The 17,182-nt window shown below is 54.1% G+C and overlaps 2 protein-coding genes across 2 annotated transcripts in view; one reads left to right on the top strand and one right to left on the bottom strand.

The window, feature by feature from the left end:
* The window catches only part of LOC127478562 (avidin-like), a 37,478-nt gene that overhangs the window by 18,481 nt on the left and 1,815 nt on the right, over positions 1–17,182 (top strand). Inside the window, exon 3 of the mRNA XM_051804431.1 lies at positions 9,325–9,445. Coding sequence (XP_051660391.1) covers positions 9,325–9,445 — 121 coding nt within the window. The remainder of the gene's footprint in view (positions 1–9,324; positions 9,446–17,182) is intronic.
* Positions 13,403–15,428, bottom strand: LOC127478557 (avidin-like). Its single transcript, XM_051804425.1, has 5 exons — positions 15,407–15,428; positions 14,908–15,137; positions 14,600–14,810; positions 14,049–14,169; positions 13,403–13,721 (listed from the first exon to the last, which is right to left on the bottom strand). Exons 1-5 carry the CDS (start codon positions 15,417–15,419, stop codon positions 13,676–13,678), a joined length of 621 nt encoding a protein of 206 aa, XP_051660385.1. The 5' UTR covers positions 15,420–15,428; the 3' UTR covers positions 13,403–13,675.

Here is a 17,182-nt window from a genome sequence, read left to right as displayed (position 1 = left end):
GTGGCTGGATGAGGGGCTGTGTGCCCTGGCTGTGCCATACCATGTTGTCTGATGAGCTGCATGCTCTTGTTGTGCCCTGCTGTGGCATCTGATGCCATCCCACACTGTGCCATGCCATCTCACAAGCAGCATGAGTGACCAAGAGGCTGCCAGCTCTGGCTGTGCTGCCCCTGGGGGTGCTGTTGGTCACCTCCCCTTGGTATAGGAGGGTATCCATCACTCCCAGCTCTCTCTTGCCCTCCCTGGGAGGAAGAGGTGCTGTCCCAGCCGCTGCCCATGCCGCTGGTCCCTGGTGCCACACAGAGGGCCTTGCCAGCCCCATACATGCAGGACACATGTCCCACTGCTTAGGGAGGCTGGAGGGATGGCTGTGACTCATCAGTGCCCAAGGCACCCACACAGCCCCCAGTCTTCATCGCTGTGTGTCTGGGGACACAACAGGAAGGGCAGTGGATCTCCCTATCCCCCACCCTTCCCTAACGAGACTGGCATAGCCTTCAAGTGCTGTGCTGACAGAGAAAGGAGAAAAAGTAAACAAGGTGCCCAGCCTTGGGCAGAATGGCACATGGTTTGGTTGGTGCCAGCCTCTGGCACAGCTGCTCACTGCAGAGCCCTTTTCTGCCTCCTGGCCTTGCCCCCTGCAGGCAGCAGAGGAGCCAGTAAGAGGCAGGGGGCAGGTCTTGCCTGCCATCACAGCTGGAGAGGTGGGTTGGTGCCTTTAGCAAAACTCCACAAGAGCCAGCTGTGATTGGGACTGGCCCCCTCTCTGCATCCCAGCCCTCCAGCCCAGCCCCAGAAGAAAAACGGAAGCAGCAAGGGTTCCCTCTTCTGGCTTGATCCCCTGGCAAAGAAGACAATGAAGAATGGAAGGAGACAGCTCGACAAATTTATTAGGTACTTCAAGTGATTTATCCTCTTCAATGTGCTCCCCTGCCTGCCCCCGGTGCCAGCAGGGAGGGGGGCCATGGTACCAGACCAGGACCTGCTGCTTGGGCTCAGATTGTCACCGTCCAGGGAGCCGGGTCTCCCCTGGGGATTGGATCTGCCACAGGCCCTCCTGAGGCAGAGCCACTCAGTCTGTGCAGTGTCACCCAACCACAACCACCAAACCCACGTGCCTGCGTGCACCAGCCCAACATCCTCACACACACATCCACACAATTAACATCCCCACTTTACCCTGCCCGTTGACTGCAGGAGAGGTTTACTTGTACCTAACACTAACCCTTCCTTGTGAGCAGGCTGAGAGCTCATCCAGCTAGTGCCTCTCCAAAACCAGCTTCTCACCCTCAGTCACTGGCCAACCCTCCCACGTCTCTTGGGAGTTTGCTTTGGGGACCTGGCCAACCACACCACCCCCATCTGTTTTATGGTCTCATTTCTCAGGCTGAGGACTATCTGAGGCCCAGACTTTCTCCTGACAAGGCCACAGGCCCATTTCTCATTAGGTTCTCTCGGCCTCCGCACCAGCTATCGGAGGCATCACGATGCTTTCAGGAGGTGGGACGCTGACCAGAGTTGGCCAACAGACAGTCCAGGATCAGCAAGGCTTGAGGAAACTTCCTGCCAAAGGCAAAAGTCATGGCCAAACTGGTCTGATGACAACAGAATCTACCTTGCAGCTGCAAAGTGAATGTTGTGGATACAAGCAGATTTGTTTGAGTAAATGCTGGGAATTTGGGGGAAAGAAAGTACAAGTAAAATTCAGCTTCAGTTCAAGGGGAAAAAAAAGTCTTAGTTTGAATGATTTCCAAAGCAAGTTAATCCTTTCAGTTTTGTAATCGGGTGATGATGCAAAGGGTCATGGCCTAGAGTGAGAGAGTCTGTGAGAGAGAAGACTGGGGATGAAGAGGTCAGACTCAGAAGCACACGACCCCTGGGGGTTTGCTCTCTGCCAGGAGATACCAGAACCTTTTTTCCAAAGTGAAAGTTAAAGACTTGTGAAAGGTCAACAGTGGTCACTGTATAGACAACTATTTCAGATGATTACCAGGACAAAAACCTCCCTCCCAGAATAAGGGGGAAAAAAAGTTCAAAACACTAAGGCTGGATCTGAAGACAGTTACCAGAACAGACTGCATTATCATGCTGAGCAAGCTCTTGCCAAAACAGAAAAAAAGAACAAAGAAAATCAAAATGAAACCCCACAAACAAAAAGAAACCAAAAGCAACCAACCAACTCCACTGGAGCACAAAAACAACTGGCCAGCCAAGCAAAAAGCAGTCAAGCAGAGGCTGTGATGACACCAGGCAGGAGCTTGCCAGGGGAGGCTGGACACTTCAACCAGACACCTTGGCAGGCTGAAGGGAAAATCAGCAAATCCCTCTCAGCTCTGCTAAAGCCAAGCATCCACACAACCATTCTTCCTCAGTCTGCCTCTGCAGAGAAGTCCACGGGCTGCTCTAGGGATTACCAAAGGGCTGGTGTGAAGCAGCCATCTCTGGCACAAGCTTTTGGGGCACAGTTTCCTCAGGACCGGGTCACAGGCTTCTCTTACATTTCATGACTGACTTGTGCACGCAGCAAGGACACGTTAATGAGGTTACAAACAGGAGTGCTGCCAGCCAGGCAAGGGATCAAAATACATGGAAAAGCACCTCGATGCTCACAGGAACAGAGGAGACAAGTTCATCAGTCCCACCTCCAGTGAGCTCAAAGCTCACCAGAGGGCAGGGAAGAGTGCCACCTTCAGCAACACAAGTCCAAGGCTAGGAAAGGCAAGGGACAGTCTGGAGTGCACCACTATCACTGTTTCCTCCCCAATGTGTATTACTGCAGGTCTGGGCCAGATCCTGCCTGGAGTCCAGGCATAGCCCCAGTCCCACCCCTCACAGGAGGGCCTGACCCCAGGTCCATTTCTCATTAAATCCCTCAGTCTTCAGCAAAAAATGTTCCCAGGTAAAGTCACCTGAAACTGCCCTTCTATTTGCCAATAGATGATGAAGTGGTTCATCACCCTCCCATACACAAAGTCACTCCTTCCTTCAGTCAGCACACTTGTCTGCCTGTCCATCACCACCAGAAACTTTTGGTCTGACAACTGCCCATGGAGCATAAAGAATCCATACAATGGCTCTCCAGTGCTCAGCTCTCTTCCAGATATGGCACCACCAGCAGCTGCTCTTTCCATCCCACCCCACCTGAGGAATCTACAGCCAGTTCTTCTCTTGCAAGTGAAGAGTAACAGACTCGAGGGACCCAAAGAAGCCATAGTTAATTCAGGTATCAATTTTGGATTTTTTAGGACAGCAAATAACATGTGGAGAATTTCATACACTTGTTTCTCTGTTTTTAGACAAATAGTGGTTTGGAGGCCAGTTCTGCCGCTGGGAGCTGAATCCTGGCATTTAGAACTATGAAACAGTCCTTGCCAACCAGGTAGGTACAGCAGGGTATGCAGGGGGAGTCAGTGGCACTGCAGCAGCCTGGGCCATTGGGCTCATCTCATTCCCTACGTATGTTCCTCTTCTCCCCAGTTCACTGTGTGCCTGCATTCCAAGGGGAAGACAGTTTACCAGCAGGTCTTGTCTGTGGAGAGACCCAGCACTCTGCAGGGCTGGAACTGGGGCTACTGTGGCCACTATGCCTTTTACCATGCCCTGTACCCCCGGGCCTGGATGGTCTATGAGCTCCCGGGGCAGAAGGTGGTGCTCACTTGCCGACAGGTCTCTCCTGTCATCCCCCATGACTATAAGGTAAGGAGGTGATGACATCCCAAAGGGAAGAGCTGTTTATTAGCTGGGCTTTCCCAACGCTTCCCCATATCTCTGCCCAGCAATGGTCCCAGGCAGGGGGAACCCCTGCAGCAATGCAGGAGCTCAGGATGGCAGCAAGGGATGGCTCAGCGCTCCCTCACACTGCTCGTGCTGGCTCCCAGCCCCAGATGAGGGTGGCAGGCTGTGCTGCTGACACATCTGACCTTCCTCTTACCCCAGGGAAGCACGTGAGCCTGTATCAACCTGCCAGGCAGCTGAGGGATGAGACACTCAGCTGAGCTTAAATGCTTCTTTCCATCTCCCTCTTACTGGGTGTGGTGTTTGCTAGCCCAGGGCTCCTCTTCTGAATTCTGTATTACCTGCCTCATAAATTCCTCTGCTCCTGCTGGTCCTCCTCAGCTTGGCAACAGACTTCAAGACTGAGTTGTTCCTGGTGCTCTTGATCCCCCTGTGTCCTGCGTGGTTTCCCCTGCAGTGAGAGAAATCATCCTCCGGCAGCCAATGGTGGAGCACCAGCCGTGTACACGGCATTCTCTGTCTCTGCCAGGACTCCAGCCTGCCAGTGGGAGTGTTCATTTGGGAGGTGGAGAACGGGAGGGATGAGGACGTGGAGGTGTCCATCATGTTCAGCCTGCAGAACGGCATGGGAACGAAGGAGGACAGGAGCGGAGGGCACTGGAACGAGCCCTTTGCCTTGGAGAAGGATGGCGAGCGAGTTGCTGGAGTCCTGCTGCACCACTGCACGAGTGTGAACCCCTTCACTCTCGCCATCTCTGCCCGGGAGAAGGTAAAGGACTGACCCTGGTGCTGTGGCTCCTACTGGGGGGTGGGGCTGGTTCCAGGCAGCTGATAGTTGATGGGTGTGTCAGTGGGTTGGGGTCAGCAGCAGTACTCAGTGCTGCCTGACTTCAGGGGTGGGGACATGACCTCCCTGTGGGCAGGAGAGAAGCTGTGGGTGAAGGTTGCAGGGCACTGGGTGAGTAAATTTGGAGTTGCACTTGGAGCACAACAAGCAGGGAGTGAGTGTGATGTACCAGTGTTGTTGTTGGGGGTGGAGAGCCTGCGTCTGCCCCTCCAAAGTACCAGCCCCTGAGGATTCTCTTCCCTTCTCCAGGCTGGCACGGCAGTCACCCACCTGACGGCATTCAATCCCACGGGATTGGGTAGAGAGGTGTGGCAGGACCTCCTGCAGGATGGCAGGCTGGATTCACCCACCGGTGAGTCCCTCCACCCTCCATGGGACACGAGAAGGGGAAGCAGGGGCAATGGGTGACCCCTGGTTGTGGGGCACAGGGTACCTGAGCCAAGTCAGAATTCCCTTCCTCCAGCCGCCTTGGTGCCATTGCTAAAAGCTCAGTGGGATGCTGTGGCTGCTTCCCAACTTTAGGCTGTATCCAACCTTTCTGATGCTTGTCCTTGTGTGCTTCTCTAAAAGAGTGGTGTTCACACCACTGTGGGGCTGTTCCTGGCATTATTAGTTCCAGGTGCCAGTATCTCCTTAGTCTGTGTGGGGTTGCCCACTGAGCTGGGGTTTGTGCTGGGTAGCCAGGGTGCTGCCCAGCCACCTTCCCTCAGTCCCTGTTGCCAGATGAGTGAGCTGTGTCCCATCAGATTGCTTCCAGCAGATGTTTAGCAGCCCTTGGCATTTGGTGCTGCCATCACTTGCTGTCTGCTTGTTACTGTACCAGTTCCCCAAAGGTCTCCGGTATTCCCTCGATAACTCTGCATCATCCTTCAGCTGTCTGCTCCCTCCCTTGGGAGGAGCCTGGAAGCAGGGTGCTTCAGGCAAGGGCCCAGCCCTTGCTGCTCACCTCCTTTTGCCATGAAAGGTGACCATTTGCCTAATGTCTCTGTCAGCTTTTAAGCAAGGATGATGCTGACAAACTAGTGATGCTGACATTGGGTCTTTGCAATATTTCTTGAACCTTACATTATGTAAATGTTTGTGTGAATATTTCTGGAGAAATAAGTTTCCCACCTGGATGCATTCAGAGCTCTTCAGGCTATTGGGATGTGGTTTTCCTTCATGAATGCCAGATATTATCATAGTCAGGATCTGTGCTTATGTTACAATGGTTGCTCTAATGAGTTTACCTTGTACACATGTCACAACCAGCATATAATTATGCAGCTGCCTCAGGGCTTTTCTTAAATACCAGCATGGCTCAAACACCCTACAAAAATCTGGAAGCAATGACTGTCACTAGAAAGTCAGTGTCTCTGAGCAGCACAAAGTCATGGGACTTCTGTGCCTTCCACTCATGCCTGGTGGCTTTTCCTGCCTGATTTGTTCCTCTGCTTTGACTGAGGACTCTGCCCATGGAATGGATCTTTTCCTGCAGCAACAGTCATCCCTTAAAACCCTGGGGCTGTAACTTGCAGGTTGCAGCAGGGCTTTGCTATGCCCAAAGTGTCTTAATCCCCTCTGGGGTGTGTGTGATCTTCCTTTACCCCTTCACAGGACTTCCTTGGTCTCTTACGAATACGATCATTTTTCCCGTCAGGTCAAAGCAGCCTGACGGAGAAGGGGGAGGTGACGGCAGCAGCGGTGTGTGCCAGCTGCAGAGTGCCTGCCCGGGGACACAGGACACTGGAATTGGCCCTGGCTTGGGATATGCCATGTGTTCACTTTGGCTCCAAGGAGAAGCTGCACTTCAGGTGGGTGGGTTGTCTCCAGTGGAGCCTGTGCCTCGCCTTCCCCATTGCTCAGGGCTCTGATAAGCCTGCAAGCTCACCAGCCATTCCAAACTGGGGCTGGTCCCTTGCCCAGTGGCACAGGAGTCCTCTTGTGCAGTCAGAGGGTTGGGTAAGGTGGGGATCTGGCCTGTAGGAATAAAAAGTGTGGGTGCATGTGTGTGTGAGGATGTTGGGCTGGTGCACGCAGGCACGTGGGTTTGGTGGTTGTGGTTGGGTGACACTGCACAGACTGAGTGGCTCTGCCCCAGGAGGGCCTGTGGCAGATCCAATCCCCAGGGGAGACCCAGCTCCCTGGACGGTGACAATCTGAGCCCAAGCAGCAGGTCCTGGTCTGGTACCATGGCCCCCCTCCCTGCTGGCACCGGGGGCAGGCAGTGGAGCACATTGAAGGGGATAAATCACTTGAAGTTCTTAATAAATAAAGCTGTCTCCTTCCATTCCTTATTGTCTTCTTTGCCAGGGGACCAGGCCAGAAGAGGGAGCCCTTGCCGCCCTCCTTTTTCTTCTGAGGCTGGGCTGGAGGGCTGGGGATGCAGGGATGGGCCAGCCTAAATCGCTATAAAAGCCCAGTCCCTCTTTTTAACGACAGGGTCCTTGAACATACCCCTGCTTGGAATGTGTGTGGAGTTTCCTCCTTGGAATGGGGACACCCCTCAAGGCTACTCCTGGAGTCTGAGCAAAAGAGATTTGCCCACAGTCATTGGTATGGGTGGGTAATATCAGACTCTACTTCACAATTGGTTTTGTTGGCTTTAATATAGCTTCAAAATAGTGGCACTATACTATACTAGTAGTATAGTAGCTTCCATTCTGTGTAGCTTCCATAGCTTCCATACTCTGTAGTTAAGTGAAGATATTTTTGTCTAATTATTGTAGTAAATCACTTCCTTTTATAAAAATATATCTGGTTTACCATCCTTAATTCTGTGCCAAGACACAGTCCTGCTTTCAGCTTCACAATGGGAATGTGAATGCATGTGGGATGCATGTCCCATGGCAAAGCCCCTCTACCTGGGATCTGGGACTGCTGGCACCAGTGGGACAGCACCACTCCCTCCCTGGGCAGGGCAGGGAAGAGCTGGGGGTGCTGGGTACTGCCCTATACCAGGGACAGGTGACCAACAGTACCCCCAGGGCCAGCACCATCAGAGCTGGCAGCCCCCTTGGTCACACAAGCTGCTCTGTGGGATGGCATGGCATGGCATGGCATGGCATGGTGTAGGATGGCATAACATGGCTTGGCACAGGATGGCACAGCAGGTCACACCCAGAGCACGCAGCCCCTTGTCCACAAACACTGTGAGCTGGGCTGTCACAGGACAGCAAGGCATGGCACAGTGAAAACATACAACCCCCTCAAGCCCTGCACACTGTGCCCCAGGGCTGGCACAGCGTGGCACAGGACAGCAGAGGATGGCATAGCACAGCATGGCACCAGAGAGCAGAGCCTGGCACAGAAACAGCAGGCAGCCCTGTGCCTGCTCACAGTGCACCACAGGGATGGTGGTGCACAGCATGGCACAGCCAGGGAGTGCCAACCTCATCCAGCCACCCTCCTCACTGGGATAGCACAGCAGAGCACGGCCAGACTCTGCCCCAGGGCTGCCCTTACCTTCCTGGCTGCAGCCTGGTGAGGGACGAGCAGGGCCAGGGTGAGCAGCAGGCAGCAGCTGAGGGTCCCCATGGTGTTGTTGGTGGTGGCTCTGCCTGTGCTGCTGCCCCACGCCCGCTCGGCCCCTTCCATAGCAGGGGGGCTGTGGTTGGGCAGCAACCACCCCTGCAGGGCCTCCTGCCAGAGGACACCCAGCAGATGGTAGAGCCCCATCTCCTCTGGACGGTGATGGAGTCCACAGGGACAGTGTGGGATGGGGCAGGAAGCATGGCCCGAGCAACAGGTCAGAAGAGCATCAAAGATGTCACAGGGAGGGCAGGAGCATCTCACAGTGGAGGACTGGGGAGGTTTGGGGACATCACAGGGAGTGTGTAAGATCTCTGGTGACAACACAGGAAGGGCAGGGGATCTCTGATGACATGACAGTGCAGGACAGGAGAGCTCTGGGGACACCACAGGCAGGGCTATAAGCTCGCTCTGTCTGCCTTAGATCTTTTTTATTCTAAAGAACTCCCTTAATCCTTAATAGCCATGAGGGCTGGGGGAAGGAAGCAGCGTATCCTGCCTGCTGTGACCTTCCTTTCGCCACTTGCCTGTTCTGTGAGCTGATGCAGGCAGCAGATCACTGTGGTGTCCAAGTGCTGCCAGCAGTTGACAAATGGCCATTTCTTCGTTTCCTAGGGGATTGTTCCTGGGCAGAGGAATAATGTTGTCTGGGAAGAGCAAGTTCCCAGATGCAGTCCCCCCTTGACCAGCTGGTGTCCTCCCATGGCAGAGCCCACAGCCAAGGGAGAGGGACAAAGGTGCTCTCCCGTAGGGTCACTGTGGTGAGGCTGGAAGGGTACTGTGGTACCAGGATAAGGGTGCAGCTCACCTGAGCTGTCCACTTGCATTTGTCTTGGAACAAAGGTATTCTGGAAATACCAGCTGAAACCAACCCCTCATATGGCTGGTAAATTTGGAACCACACAGATTGCCCAATGCCCCGGTCAGAGCTGCCACCCCCAGCCCTGGCAGCAATAAAAAGGAGAAGGAGCAGAAGCATTGGCAGAGTCCTGCAAGGAGCACCTCCCCAGGTACATCAGCTGTCTGCCTGCTGCAGAGATGGTGCAAGTAACTCTATTTCTCTTGGTGCTCCATGTGAGACCCCCAGCCCTCTGAACCCTCCTGCCTGCTTTCCACATCCCCAATGTCCCAGGGGCCAGGCACAGCAGGGCTCTACTGTCCCATGTGCTGGGGCAGGCACTGACCTGACACCCTGGCCATGCGTCACTGCACCTCCTGTCCTGTCCCTGCAGACTCCATCACCGTTTTCACGGGACAATGCTTCTTGGACAAGGATGGAAAGGAGACTTTGAAGACCATGTGGCTTCTGCGATCACGCATGGACAACATTGAAAATGACTGGAAAGCCACCAGGTGAGCTCTCTGTCCATGCCCTGCACAGATTCCCTGTGCATCCCAGGGGCTTTGGGTTGCCTACACTGTCGCTGTCAAAGGTGTTGGCAAAAGAAGGTTTAATATCAGTTTGCAAAAGCACGACTTAACAAAGTTTGATGTCAAGGTTCATTCTATTGCCTACTGCGTGGGTAAAAACATTCAAAGGAAAAAGGAGTGAGAATCAATTTAGAATGATTTATGTGGAGACTGGAGATGGAAAAGGGTAAGGGAGATGCTCCCATTGAATCCCACTGGAGTTCAGAGAGGAGTTCCTCCTTGCTTTCAGAACTGCTGAGAGATCCTAGGTGTGGCTGATTCCAGTTCTAGTCCAATACTTGCTAAGTGCTTTCTGTCTAAAGGATTTGGCAGGATTTAATCATTGATTAATTTAACATCCTAAAGTGCTTTAGGATGCTTTGCCACAATTATAACAGAGACATAACTATAGATCCGATCTGGCAGCAGTCCTACTACACTTGCTCTAGGGAGTTTACATCCATTCACAGATGTGCTCAGAGGGAGATGTTGGCACAGCCAAGAGGCCAGAAAGCCCTGGGGTGGCACTTGGAGGATGAATGGGGATGGGAGTGGGGATGGGGACAGGGATGGGGCATTGGAGGAGAGGAAGATGTTGAAGAGGTGTGGGAGTTGGGAACGGGGGTGGGAATGGGGACAAGGGTGAGGGATAGGGGATGTGGATAGGGATGGGGATGGGGACAGGAATAGAGATGGGGCTGGAAGCAGGGGTTGAGGGGATGGGGACGGGGAAAGGATGAGGTTTGAAGGTGGGGATGAGAGTGGGAATGGGGACTGGAACAGGGGTGGAAACGGACATGGGGTCTGGAACAGAGATGAGAAGGGGGATGAGTGGGAACCAGGATGTAGGAGGGATTGCATGGGGCTTCCCACTGGAATCACCCAGACTGGGGATCTTAGCCTCATGTCTACTGGTTGAGGGCTGTGTCTGGGCTTCCACCCTGCCCTGCAGGAGCTTGAGGCACTGTGTGCTTTCTGCCCCAGAATCCCTGCCCCATCCAGCAGTTGCTTCCCCCAGCCATCCTGCAGTCCAAGGCAGGCTCTGCACCTCTCCCTGCCCACACGGTTTCTCCCTCTGGTGCTCAGGAGCAGGAGCTGGGAGCTGCACAGTACAGATTATGTAACTAATGAAACTTCATGAGTTGCTGAAATGATGGAGTAGTGAGTTCCAGTTTCAGTCATATCAGTGCAAAGGGCCCCTGTTTGGTTTGTTCCCTTTCCTAATTAGCTGATAAAACAAAGTTTAAGGTACAGATGACATCCTGTGAATTTGAACATCATAAAAGATCTGTACCCTGTTCCACCCTCTCCCTAATCAGGGGACAGACAAGTATTGGGAAATACATGCAGAGCTGTGCACATAGACCATGGAGCCCTTCAGTATGTGGCTTTAGCCACCCAGTCTACCCAGCAGCTTCCCCTGGAGCTCCAGGTCCCTCTCATGTTCCTTCCAGTATCCAGCCACAGAGTGGCTGCTTGCATCCCAGGGACACATGGGGCACGGCTCTCTGCCAGCTGGAGAAGGCTTTATTTGGCTCCATGAGTGGGAGCAGCAAGCTCTGGGAAGGGAGAGCCCCACCAGCACGTTGCTGGGAGGCACTGGGAAGAAGCAGGGCAAGGTGAGGGTGTGTTTCCTGTGCAGGATGCTGGGAGCAGGCAGGAGCCCAGCCTGAGACTGCTACAGTGGAGAGCCTTGGGGATGCAGAAGGACAGCAGGCTGCAGGCAGCTCTGGGCCCTTTTCCCATCACTTGAGGCGGGTGAAGATGGAGGTGCCAACCCTGCGAGGAAGACATGCCAGGAGGAGGGGAGTGAGGGCTGTGGGGTGGGAGGGCCATGACAGGGCTCAGCTGGTGTCTTTCCAGGTGTCCCTGTGGGATGGGACCTCTTCCCACAGGAGCCATGTGGTTTCCAGTGTCTCCTTCCCACAGCAATCCACAAAGCACTGGCCTACAAAGGCCGTGGTGGAGTCTGGCAGGGTTGGAGAGAGGCAGAGGGGGCTGAGAGCTTGCACCTCAAGACAGAGACACCTGGGCCACCTGATGTTGGCAGACAGACAGACAGATAGACAGACAGACAGACAGCACGCAGCACATTCCCTGGACAGAGAGATGGACCTGCCTGCCAGATTGGCCAGATGGGCTGGCTCCACATCACCCGGACAGACAGATGGGCTCCAACTCTGCCATGTCCCTCAGACACACAGATGGACACCCCTGCCACCTTTCCCAGACAGACAGCCCCGCTACCCACCCCAGACAGGCACCTCTCCCATCAGCACGTCCCAGGGCAGAAGCAAGTGTGTGTGGGCAGTCTGTGCCCACAGCCAGAGTTCCTCTGGACATTCTGAGTGCTGTGGGGGACCAGCTGGAGGGCTCCTCACTCCCAGCACGGGCAGGGGATCGCCGGCACTGCTGTACCTGAGAACTGCCAGTGCACGGAGAAGCCGAAGGTGGGGTGTCTCTTGGCACCGGGGTGCTGCTGGGCCCTTGCAGGGGTGACCCCAGGCTCTGTTGTTGGTGGCTGTCACAGCAGTGTGGTAGAAGCCCGAGAAGGTGCTGGCTGTGTTCAGGGCCAAGAGGGTCGTGTTGGAGCCCAGCTCGTTCCTCCACAGGCCCTGCAGGTCACACTGGGGACCGGGAGTTGTGTGGGTGCCTCAGGCACTGCTGAGCCACGGTCCCCACTCCAGCCTCACTGAGCAGTGGGAGGTGTGTCCCATGGCATGGCCCCTCCATGTGGCAGCTGGGAATGATGGCACAGGCACCAGCTGGGACAGCATTTCCCTCTCCCTGGGCAGGGCAGGGGAGAGCTGGGGGTGCTGGGTACTGCCCTATCCCAGGGCCAGGTGACCAACAGTGCCTACAAGGACAGCACAATCAGAGCTGGCAGGCCCCTTGGTCTCACACATGCTGCACTGTGGCATGGCATGGCATGGCATGGCATGGCATGGTGTGAGAGATGGCATAGGATGGCACATCAGGGTACCTCAAGGCTGCATCAGAGCATTCAGCCCCTCAGGCAGAAATAACATAAACAGTGTGAGCTGGGGTGGCACAGGACAGCACTGCATGGCACAGTGAAAACATGTCAACCCCCTCCCCCAGGCCCTGCACACTCTGTCCCAGGGCTGGCAGAGCATGGCACAGGACAGCATGGTAGAACAGACTGTGGCACAGCACAGAACAGCATGGCACAACATGGCACCAGAAAGCACAGCAAGAGCAGGCAGCCTCCTTGGCAGCTTACATTGCACCCCAGGATGGCAGAGCCTGGCACAGCAACAGCAGGCAGCCCTGTGTCAGCTCACAGTGCACCACAGGGATGGTGGTGCACAGCATGGCACAGCCAGGGAGTGCCAACCTCATCCAGCCACCCTCCTCACTGGGATAGCACAGCAGAGCACGGCCAGACTCTGCCCCAGGGCTGCCCTTACCTTCCTGGCTGCAGCCTGGTGAGGGACGAGCAGGGCCAGGGTGAGCAGCAGGCAGCAGCTGAGGGTCCCCATGGTGTTGTTGGTGGTGGCTCTGCCTGTGCTGCTGCCCCACACCCGCTCGGCCCCTTCCATAGCAGGGGGGCTGTGGTTGGGCAGCAACCACCCCTGCAGGGCCTCCTGCCAGAGGACACCCGGTGGGAGATTGGCCACCGGCCATTGCACCAGCTGAGCGGGGTCTGGCTCCCCTGGGCCAGGGGGGTCCTGGGGACCATGGGGGGGTGGCAGGGCTGTAGAAGAGGACCCTGGAGGGTCACAGCAGGGGACACACATTGGGTCTCAGCTATGCTGACAGAAGGGACTGTGTGATGCCATGGGGGAATGGGGAATGTCCGTGCTGAGCCATGGAATTGTTGTCCAGAATAATTGGATTTGTTCCCCGGTGTGCAACAAGCCAATAATTACACACTCGACAGAGGCACTGGTAATTTATCTCAGAGTTGCACAAGCCTGGGTGTTCAGGAGTATTCCACAAATCAAGCACATTGGCTATCAGTACTTTTTCCTGTTTATACATTTTAGCAAACAAAGGCCACAAAACTTTTTTTTATATATTCCGCATTTTTCAACATCAGGACAGGAAACAGTGGAGATTCACAACAAAGCTGTATTGGGTGAAACAAGTGTTGGGGCTGGAGTGGGGGCTTCCCCTACAGTGTTGCTGCTAGCCTGGGAATGCCCCTTCTCACTCCTTCTGCGACTGCACACGGGTGAAGATGTTGGTGCCGACCCTGCAGGGACACAGAAGAAGATGTAAGGGTGGCACATGACAACGTCCAAATGCCCACCCAGCCCTGTATTCTCCCATAGCATTTTCACCTTAGTGGGACTGCAGAGGCTGTTATTTTTACATGCTTTTACCCATGCAGCAAGCAATAGAGTGAACTTTGCCACTGAACTTTGCTAAGTTGTGCTTTTGCAAACTGATATTGAAGCTGCTTTTGCCAACACCTTTGACAGTGACGGTGCAAGCAACCCAAACCACTCATTTGTAACAGCTCCAACAACCCCCCAGGGATGCACAGGGAACCTGTGCAAGGCAGGGACAGAGAGCTCACCTGGTGGCTTTCCAGTCATTTTCAATGTTGTCCATGCGTGAGCGCAGAAGCCACATGGTCTTCAAAGTCTCCTTTCCATCCTTGTCCAAGAAGCATTGTCCCGTGAAAACGGTGATGGAGTCTGCAGGGACAGGACAGGAGGTGCAGTGACGCATGGCCAGGGTGTCAGGTCAGTGCCTGCCCCAGCACACGGGACAGTAGAGCCCTGCTGTGCCTGGCCCCTGGGACATTGGGGATGTGGAAAGCAGGCAGGAGGGTTCAGAGGGCTGGGGGTCTCACATGGAAATGGGCAGACAGCTCTGGGCTTCAGTCTTTGTTGCATCTCCTGCCCACTGGGACTGGGAGGTGACAGCAGTGAAGGAGCTCCAGGGACAAGGCTGGGGGAGCATCAGGGGCACCAGAGGGGATGAGAGAGCACTGGCAAAGTGCAGGGAAGGCAGAGAATCAGCAAGGATGCTGCAGGGAGGGGCAGAAGAGCTTCCAGGGCATCACAGCAGCGAGGGCAGGGCACGTCTGGAGACACATGAGGGAGGCTGGGAAAGGAGAAGTACCTGAAAAGGTCCAGTTGACAGTGAAGCCAAAGGTGGGCTGGCCCTTCTGGTTTTTGCGTTGCAGAGTTCCTTGCAGGGGTGACACCTTGATCTCGTTCGTGGTGGCTGACACAGCCGTGAGGTAGGAGCCAGAGAAGACACCGTCTCCATTCACAGCTGAGATGGTCATGGTGGAGCCCAGGTCATTGACCCAGTGCCCGATCAGGTTGCACTGCAGCAGAGGGGACTCAGTACCGGTGCCACAGCACAGCTTGCAGCCCTTGCCCACCCTCCCCACCCTGCCCTCTGCATCCCAGACCTGATCTTACCTTTTTTGGAGGGAGGCTGTGAGCCCCCAGGGCCAGGCTGAGCACCAGGAGGAAGACAGTTGTTTGCACCATCTCTGCAGCAGGCAGACAGCTGATGTACCTTGGGGATGTGCTCCTTGCAGGACTCTGCCAATGCTCCTGCTCCTTCTCCTTTTTATTGCTGCTAGGGCTGTGGGTGGCAGCTCTGGCCAGGGCATTGTGCAATCTGGGTGTTTCCAAAGTCTTGGTTCCTAGCCATAGGAGGGGGTAATTGCAGCAGATATTCCCAGAAAAGACTGCTAGAAATGCCTCTCCTTGCTTCCCCTGCGCCTTGCAGATCAAATCTGGCTTCTGCCAGGACTGCTGGCAATGGTGAGATGGGAAAACCCCTCTCTGGACCTGTTGTCCATTCTGCCACCTATTTGCCACGTCACTGCTGTGCCCCGGAGTGCCAGGGAGCCTTAAAGCCAGTGCACCTCAGGACTGGCCACAGCACACAGCTCACCCTGCTCTTCCTCACCAGACATGATCATGCAAACCCACCCAGCATCCGGATTCCCTTGGGATTTGGTTTTGGCCCTCCACACTCAGAGTGCCCCGTCCCCTCTCGCCTGGAGCTGACATGAATGTTTGCTGCTCTTTTTACAAACTGGCTTGTGTTTCTTGGAAGGAATCTATTTAGTTAATGAAAAACCAATATTTCCTGAATATCTTGGACATTGCATGTTAATGCTGACAAAAGTTGTACTTACGCAGGGATTCTTGAATCTCTATAAGCACATATTGTATAACTCCCCTTACGTTAGAGTTGTTGCTGGCCAGGAAGGCTGAAGTGTCTGGGTTCATGCCAGAGTTTCTCACCCATTTCTCAATGCTTTTCAAGGCAGTCTCCAAAAAATAGGTTTTAATTCCCCCAGTCCTCATAGCAAGAGGTGATGGAGCCCTACTCACCAGGAAATAATCCTTTTCTTAAAATGGAGACAGGGCAGCTCTTGGCCACATCTCAGAAATACTTTTCAAATTTGTCTTTCTCTTTAATCTCACATTTGAGCCCCAGTTTCTCTCTGACAGTAAAATTCAATGCTATCCAGGCTGGAGAGCCCTGCATTTCTGTTGCTGGCTTCTCCACAACCTCCTTTCCTCTCTCCAGGAGTCCCACAGCCCTCTGGCACCTTGCCTGCAAGAGATCCCTGTCCAGAGGGCTGGCTGCCTACAGGACATTCCTGCCCCAGTGTTTGTAGTCTCAGAAATTAACTGCACAACAAGGTATGTTTTCCCACATAGCTGCTGTTTGCTCTGACTGTTTTTTGGCAAGCAGGTGCTGCCTGGAGTGTGGCCGACGTTTGTGATAAAGGTCAGGGTTGGTCTGGAAAGGTTTCAGGGGGCAAGAGGGGCACACATCGCCCCTCTCTATTACACCCTTGCCATCTGCCCTCTGTTATCAGCCCCTCTCTATCACCCCCTTGCCATCACCGTGGTTCAGGGAGCTCCTGCTCCAGCGGGGACCTTGGGGATGGGCAATGCAAGGTCTCCATGCCCAGCAACCCACAGCTCATTCACAGCTGTAGGTTCAAGTTTAGCATCACACAAACCATATGGGTTATTTCTGTCCAAAATCTTTATTTTTCTTGTATGGAACACTCCCTGTCCCACCAGTGTACATTCCAGGGGCAGGGATAAGTTCAGTGCTCAAGGAGGCAAATTTCTTGACCAGCCTCAGTTGAGTTAAAAATAAAACAAGCCAAGAGCTGGGCTATCTCCATGGGTTTGCACCCTCCAAAGGGCAGAGAGCAAAGCAGCTTGGAGCTGGCAATCATTGCTATGGTTAAATTCTGCAATGCCATTCCTGAGCCCTGGCACAGCAGGAAGCGGGCGAGGGACAATGGGCAGGCAGGGAGGCAATGCAATGCAGAAAGCACTGAAGAAGCTAAAAATTGACAGGGCTGTGGTTTAAAACCCCTCAGTGTCAGGAGTAACCATGAAAAATAAGGGTTAATCATAAGAAGGAATAATAAGAAGAAAGGGTTAATAAATAATTCAACTTGTTTCCTCAAACTGGGATTTAATCAGCCTTGAAAAACAATAGTACAGGCTGTACTGTAATGAAAATCTGTGACTAAGCAACGTCCTCCCTGTCTGCAACTGTGCCCATGCAGAAGCTGCTGAAAACTGAGACTATCAAATAAAAGGTTTATTGTGGTCATAGGGCCAAAAGAGGAGGAAAAGACAGAAATATCCCTTTATACAGACTGAATACCTCAACCTTTGAAAAAAAGCCTGCAGACAGCCTGTTGCC

Source organism: Manacus candei, unplaced genomic scaffold, assembly GCF_025592945.1.
Source record: "Manacus candei isolate 608988 ecotype Guabito, Panama unplaced genomic scaffold, ASM2559294v1 h1tg000061l, whole genome shotgun sequence".
Taxonomy (NCBI): domain Eukaryota; kingdom Metazoa; phylum Chordata; class Aves; order Passeriformes; family Pipridae; genus Manacus; species Manacus candei.
The sequence above is the reverse complement of the archived record's forward strand: the minus strand, read 5'-3'. Positions and strand labels throughout refer to the sequence as shown.